This window comes from Cavia porcellus, unplaced genomic scaffold (assembly GCF_034190915.1).
Source record: "Cavia porcellus strain 051 isolate PalLab524CR breed Dunkin Hartley unplaced genomic scaffold, mCavPor4.1 scaffold_6, whole genome shotgun sequence".
NCBI lineage: Eukaryota > Metazoa > Chordata > Mammalia > Rodentia > Caviidae > Cavia > Cavia porcellus.
The window spans coordinates 104,731,263-104,748,540 of record NW_026947489.1 but is presented as its reverse complement, the minus strand read 5'-3'; the positions used below and the strand labels follow the sequence as shown (position 1 = coordinate 104,748,540).

Genomic DNA, 17,278 nt, shown 5'->3' with positions numbered 1-17,278 from the left:
CCCTGTGGTCTCCCAGACTGTTTGCACCCTGAGCCTCAGGGGACACCTGCCATGTCCCTGCCTGCAGGGGGAGAAGTATGACGGCCGCAAGGCAGACGTGTGGAGCTGCGGGGTGATCCTGTTTGCTCTGCTGGTGGTGAGTCCCCCACAGCCCCGCCTCTTCCTCCTGGCCCCCTCCTTGCCCTGCCCTGCTCCTCCTGCCCTCTTGATGCCACCGGCCTGCCCACAGGGGGCGCTGCCCTTTGACGACGACAACCTGCGGCAGCTGCTGGAAAAGGTCAAGCGAGGTGTGTTCCACATGCCACACTTCATCCCGCCTGACTGCCAGAGCCTGCTGCGCGGCATGATCGAGGTGGATGCGGCCCGGCGCCTCACGGTGTGTCCCTTCTCAGCCCCAGCTCCAGGGTCACCCTTCTGCAGGCAGCCCTGCCGTGCACATGGCCCTTCTGTCACAGTTGCGTGGGGGGCCTGGCGTGAGCCAGGGAGCATGGTGTGCAAGGTGTGTATGTGCCTGGTGTGGTGCCAGACATGTAAGAAGTGCCCACAGTTGTGCGTTCCACTGTGCATGGGTGTGAGCCTTGCCAGGGTGCATGTGTACAGATATGTCCAGTGCCAGAGTATGCACAAGTGTGTTTATGCAAAGGTATAGGAGCAAGGTGTTACGAGTGTGTGCTAGGACCTGAGTGTCCAGATGTGTGCGTGTGCCAGGGTGAGTGTGCACAGGTATGTGTGTGTCAGGGCATGTGTACTGTGTGAACAGATGTGTGCATGCAGGAGCGTGTGCCCAGGACTATGTGTGCTCATGCCATGTGTAGGGGCACCTGCAAGGTAGGTGGCAAGCCCATGCCTGTGAGTGGGGTTCAGGGGCACTGGTGAGTCTCCCTTGGGGCACTGTGAGCAGGGGTGCAGGCTAACGTCCAGGCAAGGCAGCAGGTGGTGGGAGATGCCCCAGTGGGGCTGCCCAAGCCCCCGCACTGTACTCAGCAGTCCACTCCCAGCCACCTGGCCTTGGTACTGGTGCCTCGCCAGGCGCCCCAACAGGCGGCACCGGCTCTGGAACCTGCGTTCCTGCCCCTTCCCCTTGCACTCTGGCACTGCCTGGATCCCACCTGTCACGCGCTCCTCTCCCTCTGTGGTTGTGACCCCTGTGGCGGGGGAAGTGGGCAGGGTGCTAGCTGGGGCTCTGGGCATCCAGCTCCTACCTGCCTCCCTCGTGCTTTAGCCCCACCTCCTCATGTGGGAGCCTGCACTGACACCTGTCTCTCTTTTTTTGTAGCTAGAGCACATTCAGAAACACATCTGGTATATGTAAGTAGATTCTCTGTGCACTAACACCTGCTTTGTCTGCACTGTGACCTGCAGGGCCAGCTAGGAAATGGGGGCAGCTGGTGCTGGAGAGGCAGGTCAGGCCTGCGGGGGCAGGGCTAGGGACAGCACATGCAGGACCTTGGCTCCCACCCGCCCGTGGCCTCAGGGTGGGTGGGATGGCCAGACTGGGGAGAGTACCATGGCGCCATTGTCCACAGAGGGGGCAAGAATGAGCCAGAGCCAGAGCAGCCCATCCCACGCAAGGTGCAGATCCGTTCGCTGCCCAGTCTAGAGGACATTGATCCCGACGTGCTGGACAGCATGCACTCACTGGGCTGTTTCCGGGACCGCAACAAGCTACTCCAGGACCTGCTGTCTGAGGAGTAAGCTGAGGGGTGGGTGGGTGAGCTCCACCCTGGTATGGAGCCCGCTTGGTGGCCAGATCCTACAGCCAGCAGTGCACACCGCGTCCCGACCCTCCTAATGCCCCCTCGACACTGCAGGGAGAACCAGGAGAAGATGATCTACTTCCTCCTCTTGGACCGGAAAGAAAGGTATCCCAGCCACGAGGATGAGGACCTGCCGCCCAGGAACGAGATAGGTGTGTGGCCTCCACCCTGTCCCACGCCCCGGGCCCCACCAGCTGCCTGCTGACCCCTCACCTGCACACAGACCCTCCCCGGAAGCGTGTGGACTCCCCGATGCTGAACCGGCATGGCAAGCGTCGGCCCGAGCGCAAGTCCATGGAGGTGCTCAGCGTGACTGACGGTGGCTCCCCAGTGCCTGCGCGGCGAGCCATTGAGATGGCGCAGCACGGCCAGAGGTGCGTGCCTTCTCTGGGGGCCCAGGCTGTCCTCCTGCTGCCAAGGGGGGCTGTGTCAGCCTCCTATCGTGCTCCTACATCTGGCCTGGCCTGAGTTCTGGGCCTGGGTTACTGGCTGGGCTGGATCGAGCTGTGCTGTGGTCTGCAGGGTTGCAGGGGCTGGCGGCACTGCTCTGGGCTCAGCTGAGAAGGCTGGGCTGGACTGGGCTGGGCTGAGCCAGACTGAGCCCAACTGAGCCAACCTGGGCTGGTCTGGGTAGACTGGATTGAACTTGGCTAAGCTGGACTAGACTGAGTGGACTGACCTGGATTTACCTGGAATGAGTTTGGCTGAGCAGAATTGAACTGGATTAAACTAGCTTGCACTGGGATACCCTGGATTTCAATTGGACTGAACTTGGCTGAACTGGGTTGAAGTGGACTGAGCTAGGTTAAACTGAACTGAGCTGAACCAAACAGAATAGAACTGGAATGAGCTGGGCTGAGCAGGAGTGAACTGGACAGAATCCAGCTGAGCTGAGCTAAATAAGTAAAGTGGATTGAACTGAATTGATAGAGGTTGAACTAGACTGAGTTGGGCTGAGCCAGATTAAGTTGGACTTAAATGGATTGAATTTGATTGAAATGGAATGAACAAACTGACTGATGTGGCTTAAACTAGACTGAACTGGGATGAACAGGATTGAGTTGGATTGAACTGTGCTGAGCTGGGCTGAATAGGACTGACTGGACCCGGGCTCTGTTGGAGCCACCAGTCCAGCTGGCTATCTCCCCAAGCCCTGCCCCATGAGTGGCCTGTGATGCCATGGGGGGATGTGGACGCCGAGGGGTGATAGCAGATGTAGAGTTGTTCCAGCTCCAGAGCCCGGATAGGTGTAGGCTAGGCAGGGCTGCCGAGGCCCTCATAATCCTTGGTGCTGGACACAGGACTAGGGGGCCCAGCCTTCTTCAGCAGGTGGGGTCTTAGTTGTGTAGGGCCTGGGAAGTCTCAGTAGCCCTAGCCTTCCTCGGTCAGTCATGTGGTCCGGGCTCTGGCATCCCACTGCCCCTTTCTGCTGGGTGCCGGGGCAGGACCCATGAGGTGGCTGGGCAGCCATTAGATAAGACTATCCTGCCCCAGCTGCCTGAACCCTCCAGGGTGGGCTGGTTCGGCCTCCAGCACTAGGGCTCTGGCCCTCTGTACCTTTGCTCCTGGTACTAGGCTGGACAGCAAGGGCCCCTCCTGACCATGCCGTCCTTGAAGCCCACAGTGTCCTGCGTGTCCCTCACTGTAGCCCAGGTGCCTCACCCTGCCCTTCCCATGCTGTGGACTGAGCAGGCTTCCTTGGCTTCCGCCCCAGCTTCCCGCCACCAAGTGGGGCGGATGCCATCCTGAGGGTCTCTGGAAGTCTCACCACATCCTGGTTGCTTCTGCTTTTGGCCTGGCTGCCCACTGGCATAGGGGTGTCCTGGGCGTCGGCGGTGAGTGCTGGACACCTGCCAGACCTGACCAAGCCACCCCCTGCGGGCTTCCCAGGGAGGCAGGACCCTCTGGCCCCTGCCCTTGCATCTCCATCTCTGCTGTCTCAGTGCATGGGCCTGGGTCAGGTGGCTGCGCCCTGCCCAGAGCCTTGTGAGGCCCACCTGGTTTCCCGGGCAGCAGCCAGGCCTGGAGCTGACCTCCGTGCGTGTGGCAGTAACTCTGTTTTCTCGCTTTGTTCCTGCTGTAGTAAAGCAATGTTCAGTAAAAGCCTGGATATCGCTGAAGCCCATCCCCAATTCAGCACGGGAGACAGGTACACACCCTGCCCTCCGCCCTTGCCCTTCAGCCCAGAGGCGCGCCCTGCAGGCCAGGCAGCAGAGCGGGCCTGGCGGCGGGCTGTGCAGGACGCTCCCATCCCTCTGTCTGGGAATGGCACTGTCCAGGGCCAGGGGGAGCTGGGGAAGAGGGTCGGGGTGGCAGGGTGTGGCCATCACTCTGGAAGAGCCATGACTTGAGACAGGTGTGCCTGCTGACGGACTGCCTAGTGGGGTTCAGCAACCCGGGCGCCAGGTCAGCTAGGCTGCTTACACTGGCTACAGTAGAAGCAGAGCAGCTGGCCCAGCACTGGCTGAGCCAGGCAGGGTGGCTGTGCCCAGCAGGACCTCTGCCCACTGGTGCTGGCCCCCCGGCCATGCCCTGTCCCTCTTGAGCTCATGCCTGCACCTCCCGTACCCTGCCTCCCGCTGCTGTACCCACTCAGCTGTAGTGGGTTCCGCCTCCCGCCGTAGGTCGTAGGTTGTCGTAGTGCAGGCCTCCCTCCTCTTCCTGCTTCTCCTCGCCGTCCCTGTGCCCTGGGGTGAGCTGCTGGCTGGCTGGGGCGCTATGGGCCTCGCTTGCTCTTGGCTGCTGCTCTGGGGGACTCCTGCCTCCCTGACCTCTCTCAGGGCTGGGTGCTGTGCTGGGAGCCAGTCTCTGCTGCCTCCTGGCTCCCTTGGTGGCCAGATGGGGAGCCTAGCAGGTGGCCGTGGCCCCACCCACAGGTGCTGGGGGCCAGTGTGGTCAGGTGCCGCAGGGCAGGCGGGTGTGGCCGGCGGGGCCGTGAGGTATCTTCTTTGTCAGCTCTTCTCTACAGTGGCCTCAGCCCCTGTCACTCTTACGAGGGTCGTTAGCCTTGTAGTATAGGGGATCATGGCCCAGTGCCCTCCGCAGGGGACTCGCTGGCCAGGCTGGGTTTCCAACTGAGGGAGCAGCAGTGGTATGAGGGGCGTGGGGTGCCCCAGGTGGGTCTTTGGGTGGCAGTGGACAGACGTGCAGGGCTGGGCTGGTGGTGCCTGGCAGGTGCCTGTGCCCAGACTTGGTGATATGGCTCCGGGAGTGGCAAGGATGAGGCTCAGCCTCATGTCCCCTCATCTCCTGTGCCAGGCTTGGGCCTCTGACGGCATCCACGTGGGCAGCAGGCCCAGGACCCAGGTGCATGCTGGGCCTGGAGGGTGAGGTCAGCAGGAAGAGCCTGGGCACTACCGTGCCCATCCAGGGACATCCTGGGCTCTGCAGGCTGCCCCAGCAAGGAGCCTCAGGGCATCCGGAAGGTCCCCGGGGAAGAGGCCCTGGGGGCCCCATGTGATCTCCTTTCTGCTTTGCCACCCCCAGGTCTCGGTCCATCAGTGGTGCCTCCTCAGGCCTCTCCACGAGCCCCCTCAGCAGCCCCCGGGTGAGTGACTGCCCATGCTGGTTTCAGCTGTGGCTGCATCCCGGCGGTGTGTGGGGGGGAGCTGGTGGCCCATGCTGGCCAGGGCAGCTCGTGTGGCTGCTTGGCTAACTGCACGTTCTTCTGTTCTGTGTTGTCTGTCCTCTCGTGTGTCATGTTTTTTTCTGTGGCCCTGGCTGCCTTCACTGGTCCTGCTTGGGTCCCTGAATGCTGTGTGTGCATGGGGTGGGGCACGCATGGCATCTCATGGTCACCCCTCCTGCTCACCTCCACTCTGGTAGCCTGTCAGAAAGTTCGTCCTGCCTCCCCCGCCCCCTGATCTGCCCCTCGTGGCCTGTTCCCGGGCAGCCTCTGTGGAGCCCGAAGCTTGTCGGAGCACCCCGCGGCCTGGACACGCACTCACTCTGCAGGCCATGCCCCGGCCCAGCCCCAGGACCCAGACCTTGCCGCGCAAGGCCAAGCTGAGTGACAAGCCGCTGCAGGGCACCAAGTCCCATCCACTCCCAGCCTGTGCTCAGGCTCAGCCACCCGGCCCTGGCCGTGGCCCCCCACTGGCCTTGTCCTCAGAGCCCCCAGCCCTGCTAGACCCTGAGACTGAACCGAACACCAAATCTGTCCCCACCATACAGGTGACCCCTCACCCCTCACCGAGGGGCAGTCCCCTCCCCACCCCCAAGGGGACGCCTGTCCACACGCCAAAGGAGAGTCCGGCTGGCACGCCCAACCCCACACCACCGTCCAGCCCCAGCGTTGGAGGGGTGCCCTGGCGGACACGGCTCAACTCCATCAAGAACAGCTTCCTGGGCTCGCCACGCTTCCACCGCCGGAAACTGCAAGGTGAGCACAGGGTGGGGTGCGGGGCTGGTTGGCACCCACAGCCGTGGGCTGCCTAGTGCTTCAGGATTCGAGAGCACTGAGGTCAGCCTGGCCTCTCCTGTCCAGGCGTGTGGGCTTGGCCAGCTCTCCTGGTGGCCCTGTGTCCTGGGCTGTGTGAGGTAGCCATGGGCCCTCCCCAGCCTGCTGGGGTGTGTGTCAGGGGAGGGGTGGCCACAGACCCAGAAGGCACAATGACCTCAGCCCCAGTGCCTGGACGGTTCCCCACAGCACCAGGGTGGATGGGTGCAGGGGCTGAGGATGCCCAGCCCAGGCCAGAGAAGTCACTGCCTTCCCCATCCTTCCTGTGTGCAGTTCCGACACCCGAGGAGATGTCCAACCTGACCCCGGAGTCCTCCCCAGAGTAAGTGACTCCCACATGAGGCTGCCTGGTGCCGGGACACTGGGCCAGTGGAGGGACATGGGTCCCTTCCCAGAGAGGGGACAGTAACCTGAGGTGCTTTTCCTGGAGCCCTCTATTATGCTCTGGTCCCATTGTCAAAGGCCCGGTTGGCCCTTGCAGTCCCTGGAGCCTGACAGCAAGGCTGGTGGGAGTGCCTCTGGGGGACCCAGAACAGGGAGCAGAGCGACAAGAACTGCAAGCACCATGGGTCTGGAGGGGCCCGCCATGCTGAGGAGGGGATGGTGCTGGTGGGGCCTGCAGGGCACTGTGTGGGCAGGGCAGGGCCCCGGCAGAGGCCTAGTGTGGACAGTGTGGGCAAGTGAGGCAGGTGCCATGCTTTGAGTGTCTCCCTGGAGGACAGAACTGAGATGGAGAGCCCTGCAGCCCTGGCCAGCACGGCTTTTGGTAGGCGTCCATGAGATGAACTCCCGGTGGTCCCCATTGTGGTCCCCGGGGCTGTGCACGTGACAACGTGGAATGAAGATGGCTATGCACCTGCAGAGAGCAGGGACAGCCTGGACTTGGAGTGAGAGCGGCACCTTGCTGTGTCCCTGGCTCTGAGTGAGGACCTCTGACAGCCACTTGTGTGCACCAGCCCTGTGGCTGGGACTGTTGCCCACTGTTCGGGGTCTGTCGGAAACACACTTGGGGTCACTGCTTTCCAAAACAGTAGCCAGCCAGTCTGCGTGGTGACCACCGGCTTCCTCTCTTCCTCCAGCGGCTGGTCTCCCTCAAAGGACCTGCATGTTGCATGCCCTTGCACTGAGGGCTTGGTCCATCTGCCACCAGACCTGCTTCTTTGGGGTGGTCAGAGAGACGGACCTGGCCATGGCCGGCACGAGGCAGGAGGGACAGTGACTTTGCAGAAAGCTGGGCCCTTCTCTCAGGGAGATGAGGTGGGGGCCAGCAAGGGTCACTGCTGCACCCAGCCCATGCTTCAGCACTGCATTCACCCAGCACCATTGTGGCCACCTGGGCTGCTGTGTGCTCTTAGCCATGTGCACAGTCTCGAACCATGAGCCTCCAGTCACAGCCTCTTGGAAGTCATCCTGCTGACTCTCAGAGCAGAAGCTGGGGTGCTGCATCTCCTGTCATCTTCAGGACGGGGCCATCGGAACCCTGGTCTGTGGTTTCCAGATGGCTGAGCACACCCAGATGCCTGGGCTGGGCCCCATGCCCTGGAGCAGCTGCAAGGGTGGATGGTGGCTGCACTGGGAATGTAGGGGGGTTGGTGGGGCCAAGAGCAGCTCCAGAAGGGGTCCCTGTGGTCCCTACCACTGCCCCTGTGGTGGGACACATGCTGGGCCTGGGCGTCTGCTTGGTGCTGCATGGCCACGTGGGCCCCTCCCGCAGGATGGGTGTTGGGACACACTGAGGTTAGGTGGCATAGGTAGATTGATTTGGGGCCTGAGTCTGAGTACAGCACCCACCAGGCTTGGCACCTCGACTTGCACTGGGGAAGAACTGTCCAGGCAACTGAAGACATGGGCTGGCAGAGGGAGGCCAGTTAGTGAGACGGCCTCACAGGGGTCTCTTCAGAAGCAGGTCAGGCTTGGCATGCCAGGGAGACTGAGGCATGCATCCCTGCCTGCATGTCCAGCCTGGGCATAAGGCGGATAGTGGGTGATGGCACACAGAGGGGAATGGGGCCTGGCGATCGCTGGGCAGCAGGCAGATGCCAGGTGGCTCTTGCTGAGCCATGGTGTCCTATAGTCAGCTGCTGGGACTGGGCTATGGAGGGTGCTCTGGGAGGAACTCTCCTGTTCTTGGGGGCTGGCCACCAATCTTCAGGACACTCTGCCAGTGGGAGGAGTATGGTCTGAGCATACTACTACTAAGCTAGGGACACTGGTGGGGTGGGGCAGAGAGGGCCACTTCAAAATTTAGGAACCTAGACCAAGGGTCGGGGCCAGGAAGCCACTCAGGGTAATGAAGGGCAGGCACTGGGAGCAGCATGACCAGGAGGGGCCAAGGGTCAGTAGCACGGGTCAGTGAGGGTGTGTGTGGCAGGATTTGGGATGGGAAGGCAGGTGCAGGCTTTGGCTCGGGGTTAGGGTTGGGGGGCTGAGTCTTGTGTTAGAAGATGGGTGTGCAGAGGGTTTGTGGTGGTGCGGTGCTGTGTGGGTGGGCCAGGGAGTAAAGTTAGAGTCGGCGGCAGAGCCCTAGTGGTCACTACAGCCTCTGCCCCACCCAGGCTGGCCAAGAAGTCTTGGTTCGGGAACTTTATCAACCTGGAGAAGGAGGAGCAGATCTTTGTGGTCATCAAAGACAAACCCCTGAGCTCCATCAAGGCTGACATTGTGCACGCCTTCCTGTCGGTGAGCCCTTTTCCTCCTGGACATGCCCTGTTTGGCTCCTGGTGGCCCAGGGGCCTAGGACAAGTGCACCAGGGGCTGGCTGTGGGATGCATTTGTACAAAGCAGCTTCTGGATGCTGAGGTTTGGTGCTGCCTCTGTGAGTGTGGGCTATACTTGGGTCTAGGCCCCCAGAGACCCCATGCAGACCACTCCTAGACAGCATAGGCCCCAGGGTTCCCTGCCCACTCCTCACAGACCTCCGCCTTGTCCTGGGCTTGGAGCCTGGGGTCTTCTCAGATGGTCCCCTCCCAGCCTGGCCTGGCCCCCCACTAGGTGCTCTTGCCTATCAGACACTCCCCTAGTTCTTTGGGGTTGCCTGGGCTGGGCAGCCTGAGCCCGGCCCTGTGCCAGCCTGCTTCTGCCTTCTTTTCTCTGCCCGTCTGGCCGGAGCCCCTGTGCCAGGTGACCTTTCTGTTTTTTGCAACTTGAACTCACACCCAAGGCAGGTGCTGGTACTCCCGTGTGGGCCAGGACTCAGGACTAGTGGGGTCCCCATCCCAGTGGGCCAGGCACTCCCACTGGTGTCCTCACCCTGCAGGGGGCGGAGCCACAGCAGAGTGACCCTAGCCCCTTGCTCATGCTCGTCTACCTGCCCCACAGATCCCCAGCCTCAGCCACAGTGTCATCTCACAGACCAGCTTCCGGGCCGAGTACAAGGCCACAGGTGGCCCAGCTGTGTTCCAAAAGCCCGTCAGGTTCCAGGTGGACATCACGTACACGGAGGGCGGCGAGGCGCAGAAGGAGAATGGCATCTACTCCGTCACCTTCACCCTGCTCTCAGGTGAGTGCCCAGCCGGGTAGGGGTGCACGGCTGCCCGTAGCCAGGGTCCTGATCCCTGTCTCCCCCAGGCCCCAGTCGCCGCTTCAAGAGGGTGGCGGAGACCATCCAGGCCCAGCTGCTGAGCTCGCACGACCAGCCGGCAGCCCAGCACTTGTCAGGTGAGGCGAGGCCCGAAGCTCCTGTGCTAGCGAGTGGCGGCAGGTACAGGACCAGGCGCCCCCCGCCAGACAGGGCTCACCCTCAGGGAACAGGGAGCAGGGCCCCTGGCATGGCAGCCGCAGCACACTGAAAGGCGCCTCTTGTCCACTGTAGAACCGCCCCCGCCAGCGCCAGGACTGAGCTGGGGTGCTGGGCTTAAGGGCCAGAAGGTGGCCACCAGCTACGAGAGTAGCCTGTGACATGGCAGGTAAGGTGTCCGGCCGCTGTTCGGCCGGGGCGGGCGGGGCTGCGGCAGGGCCTTGGGCGAGAGCCAGGCTGGCCTGAGAGGGCCCCACACCAGGTGGCCGGACACGGGGCAGCCCCGGTGGGCTGTGGGGGTAGCACCTGAGGCCGTGCCCCCCGGGGCCTTTTGCACAGCACCCCAAGAGAGGGGCTGGGGCTCCAGAAGCAGGATGGTTGAGGCCCCAGCTGCAGCTGCACCCCCCGGTGTATCGGCTGCTTAGCAGCCTCCGAAGGAGCTGGGGCACCCGTGGTATGAGCTCAGCCCTGTAGGGCAGTGTGATGGGTGAGGCAGGTGCCTCACAGGCTGTGTCTGGTAGTGGGGTGCGCTGAGTGTTGGTGCCGCTGGGGTTGCTGGTGTCACTAGGGGTCCTGGTCTGGGGCCCAATAATTGCGCCCCGCCACTCTGAGCACTGTGGCCTGCAGGGCCGCTGTCTGTGTGGGACCCTCGGTCCGTGCACTCACCTCTCATTTCATCCTCATTCCATCATTGTGGCTGTGTCCCTCATGTACACCTTGTCATGTGTGGTGGTGGTGGGGCTGAGCCAGGGCTGAGAGCGTGGCTGGGCCCCCATGGGCTGCTGGTAGGCAGAGCGTAGCTGGGCCCCCATGGCCGCTGTGCGAGAAGGTGTGTGGTCAGCCCAGGGCAGCTGCTGCCTCCTGGGGCTTTGGCCCCCACTAAAACGGGTGTGGGGGCAGAGGCTGAGGAACAAAGGGCTGTGCTCACAGGGACCCCAAAGACAGAGTGATGGGAGTGGCAGGGGCTGTGAAGGGCAGAGCCTGCAGCTTGTCTGCTGAGCCTCTGGAGACCCAGCCCGTGCCCCCTTACCCATGTGGGTCTCCCCAGTGCAGCAAGCCCAGCGCCCCGCCACAGGGAGCAGTCACCACTGCACCTCCCTGGGGCCACAGCCACCCGATAGGCCCAAGGTGGGGGCAGGAGAGGCCTGGGTCCCGAAGCACACCTGGCAGGCAGCAGCGGCTTTCCCAGGTGCCACAGAGGAAGGGGCCACACAGCTAGGCCCTGGGAGCCACAGGGTGTGGCCCAGAGCCTCGAAACCTGATGTCCTCTGTCCAGGAGGGTCCAAGGCTGTGGCCATGGGGACCCTTCCGTGGCAGCCTGCGCCACCCCTCCCAGCTCTGGGCTCTCATCCAAGCCCCGCCCCTGCTCACCCCACCCTCACGGGCCCCCTTTCATTCTCTCCCTCCCTCCTCTCTCCATTCTGTGCTCCAGACACCACTAACTGTATGGAAATGATGACGGGGCGGCTTTCCAAATGTGGTAAGAACCCCACCCGCTTGCCAGCACCTCTGCCTGGCTCGCCTTGGCTCCCCTGCAGCCTCCCCCGGGCATCAGGGCAGCTCAGGTTCCAGCTGCACCGCCCCACCCCTGCCAGGGTCAGGAGAGGCCAGGGGACCACAGGGCTCTAGTGGAGCAGATGCAGCAGGGTGGGGAGTGGATGGCAGGCCCCTGTCACGCACCTGCCAGGGGGCGCAGGCTCCAGAGGAGCCGCTTGCCTCAGCCCTGCCGGTCTTCCTCCGGGACCAGAGGCCTGGCCGCTGCTGTTTGTGCCCAGCCCCCAACCTTGCCACGCCCTCCACCTCTTGCCATGCCCTCCATGCCTGTCCGCCATCTGTTCATCTGTCTGTGTGCTAAGCTGTCCACGCTGGTCAGGGGCCAGGCTTGAGGCTTTTGGGGCTGATGTGGTGGCCGCAGGCTCGCAGCCAGCCACTGCTGGGGTCGCCCCTGTGGCCCTGGGGGGAGGGGCTGGTGAGGGGTGGCCCTGGCGTGGGACCCTGCGGCCGCCTGCCCACCCTGCTTGCTGCCAGGGCCCCTGCTCCGCCCTCTCGGGCCCAGCTGCTGGGCTTTCCTTTCTCTCGTCAAGGCCCCTCCGTTCATTTGTTTGTTCTTTCTCTCTCCTTCCCCTTCCTCTCCCCCATTCTTTTCTCTTTTTTGTCTCCTGTTTTGTGTACCCAGGCAGCCCATTGAGTAACTTCTTTGACGTAATTAAACAACTTTTTTCAGACGAGAAGAGTGGGCAGGCGGCCCAGGCCCCCAGCACCCCCGCCAAGTGGAGTGCCCACGGCCCCCTCGGTGACTCTGCGGCCACTAGCCTTCAAGGGGACGCCGAGTTCCCCATGGGCAAGGACTCGGCCCTGGCAGCCGCCGCAGCCAGCAGCCTTAGACACTAGCCTGGCCCGGCCCGCCCAAGTGGAAGAGAGGAGAGGAGAGAGAGGAGAGGACAGGAGAGGACAGGAGAGGCCAGGAGAGGACAGGAGAGGAGAGGAGCACGGCCAGGCCTGCGGGCCGGGCTGCTGCGCACTCTCACTCTTTCATGGTCTCTGTCTCTGCCTGTCTCTGACAGCATCGCTTGTTTCCGCTCTGATACCAGGAATTATCCCGAAAAGTTAACATGTCACCTCCACGAGGCCAACCTCTGTGCTCCGGCGGACACTGGCGGACGAAGGCAGCTGCTGCGGACCTGCCCTCCCTCCTGTCACTGCCTCTGCCTGCCCGTAGCAGCAGGCGCAGCTGCATGGCAGGGCCTGGCCCCCAGGGATGCCTCCTCTAGCCCTGCTGCCCAGATTGCCAGTGGGCAGGCTCTCCACGGGGACCACCTGCTGCCACCCACCAGGTGGGGCCCATGTGGGCGAAGCCACAGCAGGGCGCGTCCCCTGCCTCCATGCTGCACAGGGAGGCCTCGTGGCCACCTCACCGCCTCTGCACCTCACTGAGGCCACCTCCTGTGTCTGCATCCATCTCCACAGCTGCATCGGGCTGCAGGCGCTCCTGGCTTTGCTGGCCCTCGTGACAGAGGGCGACGGACCTGGGCAGCAGAGCCACCAGGCTGGCCAGGCAGGGGCTGGGCTGACATCAGTATTATTTATTTGCTGTTTTAATTTATTGAGTTCCTTTATGTCTCTGTTCTCTGTTCAGGGAAGGGACAGCAGGACCACCCTCCTGCCGTCCATCTGTCTGTTCATTTGTCTGTCTCAGGCAGGGTGGGTCCAGAGCTGGAGGTCCTGAGGACAGAGCCGTCGGGGGGCTGGGGCCAAAGGGGCCAGCTGTGGGTGCAGCACTGGCAAGCTACTGTAAACTTCAAAGAATTCCTGCAAGATATTTTTATAAACTTTTTTTCTTGGTTGTTTTTGGAAAAGGGTGCAGGGGTGGGAGAGCCGCTGGGCAGGGCTAGGTTTGTGTTTTAGTTCCTGGCTCGGTTCTTTATATGAACACATGCATGTGCGCGTGTGGGCGCGTGCACGCGCACACACACACACACACACACACACACACACACACACACACACAAACATACACACACAAACCGTGTGGCCCAGGCCTGCTGTCTGCACTACAAGCAGCAGCTCAGGGTGCGTCCACAGCGGGGTGTCCCAGGGCACCCATGCCAGCACCACGCAGTGCTCTTGGTTTTGTGCCTGGCAGTGAGAGGTGGGAGGACGACCCTGGGCAGGTTCCCTCTCACACACAGGATGGTAGTGCACAATTAAAATGCAAAAAAAAAAAAAAAAAAAAGTTTAAAAAATCAGGCTAGAAAGAGTTGGTATATGCCTCTGGTGTGTCCCTGCTGTCCAGTGAGGTCCAGCCGCCTGCCCACGAGGGCTGCCTGCCTGGCCGCACCCGCTCCAGCTGCTGCGTGTCCTTCCTGTACGGCCACATGGCAGGCCCCATGCATGTCTTTGCTGTAAGTGTCCACTCTGCTTGGGTGTCCCCCGCCGTCCCTTGTGCATAGATCTTAAACGCTTCTGTTACATTAAACTCTGCTGCAGGCCGCGATTTCTATAATTAAGAGAAAGTCAGCCACCTGTAACAGCAAAGTCATGAGCACAGGTGGGGAAGGGCTTCTTGTAGAGACACAGGACACGGAACCAATACCTTGCATTAGCCTTCCTCTTTTGTACTTCAATATGCGGACTCATACTGAGCCACGGAGTGGATGGGCCCGTCCAGTGTACCCTGTCAGACAGCTGTGAGCTACTCAGTCCCAGAACAATAAATTCCTTCCATAAAGTCAGCTGACACAAGCTCTCCATGTGGGCAGGGTGGGCACGGGAAGGGCCTAGGACACCCCAAGACAGCCTGCCCTGACGGTGTCCAGCCAGGGTCCAATCAGCTGGAGAGAGCAGCGTCCAGCATGGGGGTCCAGGTGGCCAGGGTTGGAGCTGCCCATGCTAGGGCCTCTTCCCAGGCTGCCCAGCTGGAGGAAGGGCCCTAGGGCTTTGCCAGAGAAAGGGCCACTAGGGCCAGTAGCACAGAGGGGCGAGTGCTATCCATCCTATACCTGCACCACCTCCCCTGGCACCTGGCCTGTCTCCTGGAGCATAAGCCCTCTCCTCCTCACTTGGGAGAATCCTAATGAGGCACTGGGACCAGCCCTGGAGCTGGAGGCCAGTGGTGACAGCAGTCTCCAGATACATGTCTGAGGGGTTGGCACACTCGGCTGACTTGTGTGGCTTGGTAGGAGGCCCTGCCATCCTGCCAGCCCTGGAGAGCAAGGTGGTGTCGTACGCAGCCTGCAGATGGTCTCTGGTGCAGTGTTCCATGCTGGCAGGGCTTTGCAACATCCCTGACCTGCCCATGGACCCCAGGCGTCCTCCCTGCTGCAATGAGCAGGGTCTTCTTGGACACAGTGGCTGGTGAGAACCCAGCTTTTGACTCATCTGCGGGCTTATAGATGAGGGAGTCCCATGCAGCTCTCCAGTCTGGCTGGAGAAAGGAAGCTTCTGGGTGTGCAGAGGCAGCCTGGGGGGCTAGCCCGGCTCTCCGCTGCTCATATGGAAAAGAGGGAATGTCGGCTGGGGCCCAGCCAGGCACATTATGGGCCCTGTGGTTCTAGCTTCTGGCTGCAGGCAGAAGTCCTCTTGACCTCTGGTCATGTACCTGCTCTCCTATGAGTGGCCTCCACATGGCCAGTACCCCACCTCTGAGTGTACCCTCTGCCATCACCCCAATGGCCAGTGGGCAGCAGGCCTGGAGTGCCTCACCTGCACCTGGCATGGCCCTGTAACCAGGAAGGGCCTCGTCCTCGGTCCTGCTGCGGATCCCACGCACTTGGTTCCAAGTGGTAGAAGCTGAAGCAAGCTTGTCCCAGACTTGTCAGTATGGACAGAAACAGGAATGCACTAAGCCTGAGCACCAGCCGGCTGCCTCCGTCCCTGGTCCATGGAGAAGCTGAGGAGTGCCCAGGAGCCTGGCAGCACGCACTTGCTAGTCTACATCCCAGCGCTCAGCTAACGTGCTGGCACACCTGGGGTGGGGGGAGCCCGCAGGTAGGCAGCAGGGTGGGCACACAGTGCTGCCTCTCTCCCATGAGAGCAGCAGAACCCCTAGGGAGATGAGTGAGTCCTGCTGCCAGCTGCAGAGTGGGTGCCATGGAGCTGGCCTTGTCCCATGTCAAGCTGCTCAACAGAAGGGCCAGCTCTCGCTGACGGCTCCTCTGGCTGCATATCCTCCCCCTTGCTGCCCTCTCCCTGTTTTCCCTCCCTCAGCTCCAGGCGGCTCCTGGCCACCACTGTGAAATGATGGGTAGAGGGCAGCAGGCAGCCAGCGGATGGCAGGAAAGGGAGAACCAGTGGTATCCAGGCAGAGGTGCCTCAGACTGACGGAGGTGAGGGACAGTGTCCCTGCAGGGCCCCGCCCTGGACCAGGTGTGCAGCACTGTGCTTTCACCGGTCATATTAGACTGCAGGAAGACCCGTATCTCAGATGTCTCAGCTCCCTGCTGCTGCTGTGGTAAGTAGCCACACTTGGATGTCCTTCGTCTCACTGGATGGAGATGCAGGAACTTGCAGGCCTGTTTTCTCGGGCCCCAGAAGGCACCCACTTCTGGGGTGCCCCACCCAGGAGCCCCTCCTCCATCTGCGCCACTGGCCCTGGCTCTCCCCATTCCACCCTGACTCTACTCCAGGCCCTGCCGCCACGATGAGCCCCACACCCAAGGCTGTGTCGGCCCTGTCCAGCCTCAGGTGTGTGAGGGGCATCATTTCACTTGCTGATGCACCCTCTGCAGGCCTGTTTCACCCCCCTCCCCCGTCATCCCCAGCTCCCTAACGGCAGGGTGCGGGAGGAGCTCGGCATGCAGACCCAGGCAGCCTGTCCCCACCACGATCCTGTGGGCAGAGGTTGAGAGCCACCTGGCCACAGCAGCAGGCCAGACCCTCTGTGGTTTGCCCCTGCACTTGTACCTCATGGGCCAGTGTTCGTGGCTGGGCCACTTCACCAGCCTGCTTCCTCCTGCAGGAGCTAGGGGCCTGTTTCATCTCGCCTGTCTCCCTCCTCCATAGCGCAGTCTAGGAGACCCACAGCTGCCCATCTGCGGCAGCATGCACCGGTGGACACACAGCAATCCGGTGGGACAGTGGTGACAAAATCACCCCTTCTCTTCCAGGAGCCCTCCTGGTACGTGATGCTGGCCAAAGCCTCACCCTCAACTCCTCCACTCACAGCACTGCCTCACCTCACTCGTACCTGCCTGTTCCACGCTCAGACTCTGCTCCACAGCCTGGGCCGGGCACCAGGGCGGCCCTGACCCTGAGGACACATTGAGCTCCTGCCCACAGAGTGTGCTTGCAGCCTTCAGTCAGCTCACAGCCGCAACCCTTCTGCTTCTGTGCTGCGGGGCAGTAAGGGCCACTGGCTGCCGGGGTGTGCAGCACCTGCCCGAAGCACGGCTTGTGGTTCCTCACTCCCAGCGCCCAGCGCCGCTGCGCTCACCAGACAGACTTCCTGGCTTAGGCAGATACTGTTTGTTACCTTGTATTTCTGAGAGTCAGGGATCCACAGCAAGGTGTAAGCTGGCCACAGTGCCTTCCGCTGCGCAACTTATCTCCTTTCTGTTCCCTTTCCCGGTGAAGGGCTCCTCCAAGGGCACTTTGGCCCACTTGGGTGCCCAAGGCTAACCCCCACCTCAAGGTCAGCTGGCCAGGACTCAGTTTTCGTGCAGCCCTAGGGGTTGAGGTGTGGCCGGAGGCGGGGCTCTGCTCCACCGACTAGGAGGAAGAGTGCAGCTCTGTGCCCCCACCAAGCCTCCGGCAGCGAACTCCTCATCGGGCAGGGAAACAGAAGCAGGCCAGGAGGTTTCCCTGTAACAAAGAGCCATGCAGTGGACA

General features: G+C 62.1%; 1 protein-coding gene across 21 annotated transcripts in view; it reads left to right on the top strand.

Moving 5' to 3' along the window:
- Positions 1-13,285, top strand: part of Brsk2 (BR serine/threonine kinase 2) — a 33,907-nt gene extending 20,622 nt beyond the window's left edge. For 2 of the 21 annotated variants that reach the window (XM_063251937.1, XM_063251949.1), the window contains exons 7-21: positions 68-136; positions 230-376; positions 1,277-1,308; positions 1,527-1,691; positions 1,812-1,909; positions 1,981-2,131; positions 3,841-3,906; positions 5,244-5,304; positions 5,931-6,138; positions 6,490-6,538; positions 8,772-8,895; positions 9,535-9,715; positions 9,784-9,873; positions 11,385-11,432; positions 12,129-13,285. In XM_063251937.1, the coding sequence (XP_063108007.1) occupies positions 68-136; positions 230-376; positions 1,277-1,308; positions 1,527-1,691; positions 1,812-1,909; positions 1,981-2,131; positions 3,841-3,906; positions 5,244-5,304; positions 5,931-6,138; positions 6,490-6,538; positions 8,772-8,895; positions 9,535-9,715; positions 9,784-9,873; positions 11,385-11,432; positions 12,129-12,343 (1,704 nt within the window). In that variant the 3' untranslated portion in view covers positions 12,344-13,285. Of the gene's footprint in view, positions 1-67; positions 137-229; positions 377-1,276; positions 1,309-1,526; positions 1,692-1,811; positions 1,910-1,980; positions 2,132-3,840; positions 3,907-5,243; positions 5,305-5,930; positions 6,139-6,489; positions 6,539-8,771; positions 8,896-9,534; positions 9,716-9,783; positions 9,874-10,027; positions 10,122-11,384; positions 11,433-12,128 lie in introns of all 21 variants that reach the window. The other 19 variants (XR_010048430.1, XR_010048432.1, XR_010048431.1 and 16 more) reach the window with 19 other exon arrangements.
- Positions 13,286-17,278: the final 3,993 nt, after the last annotated feature.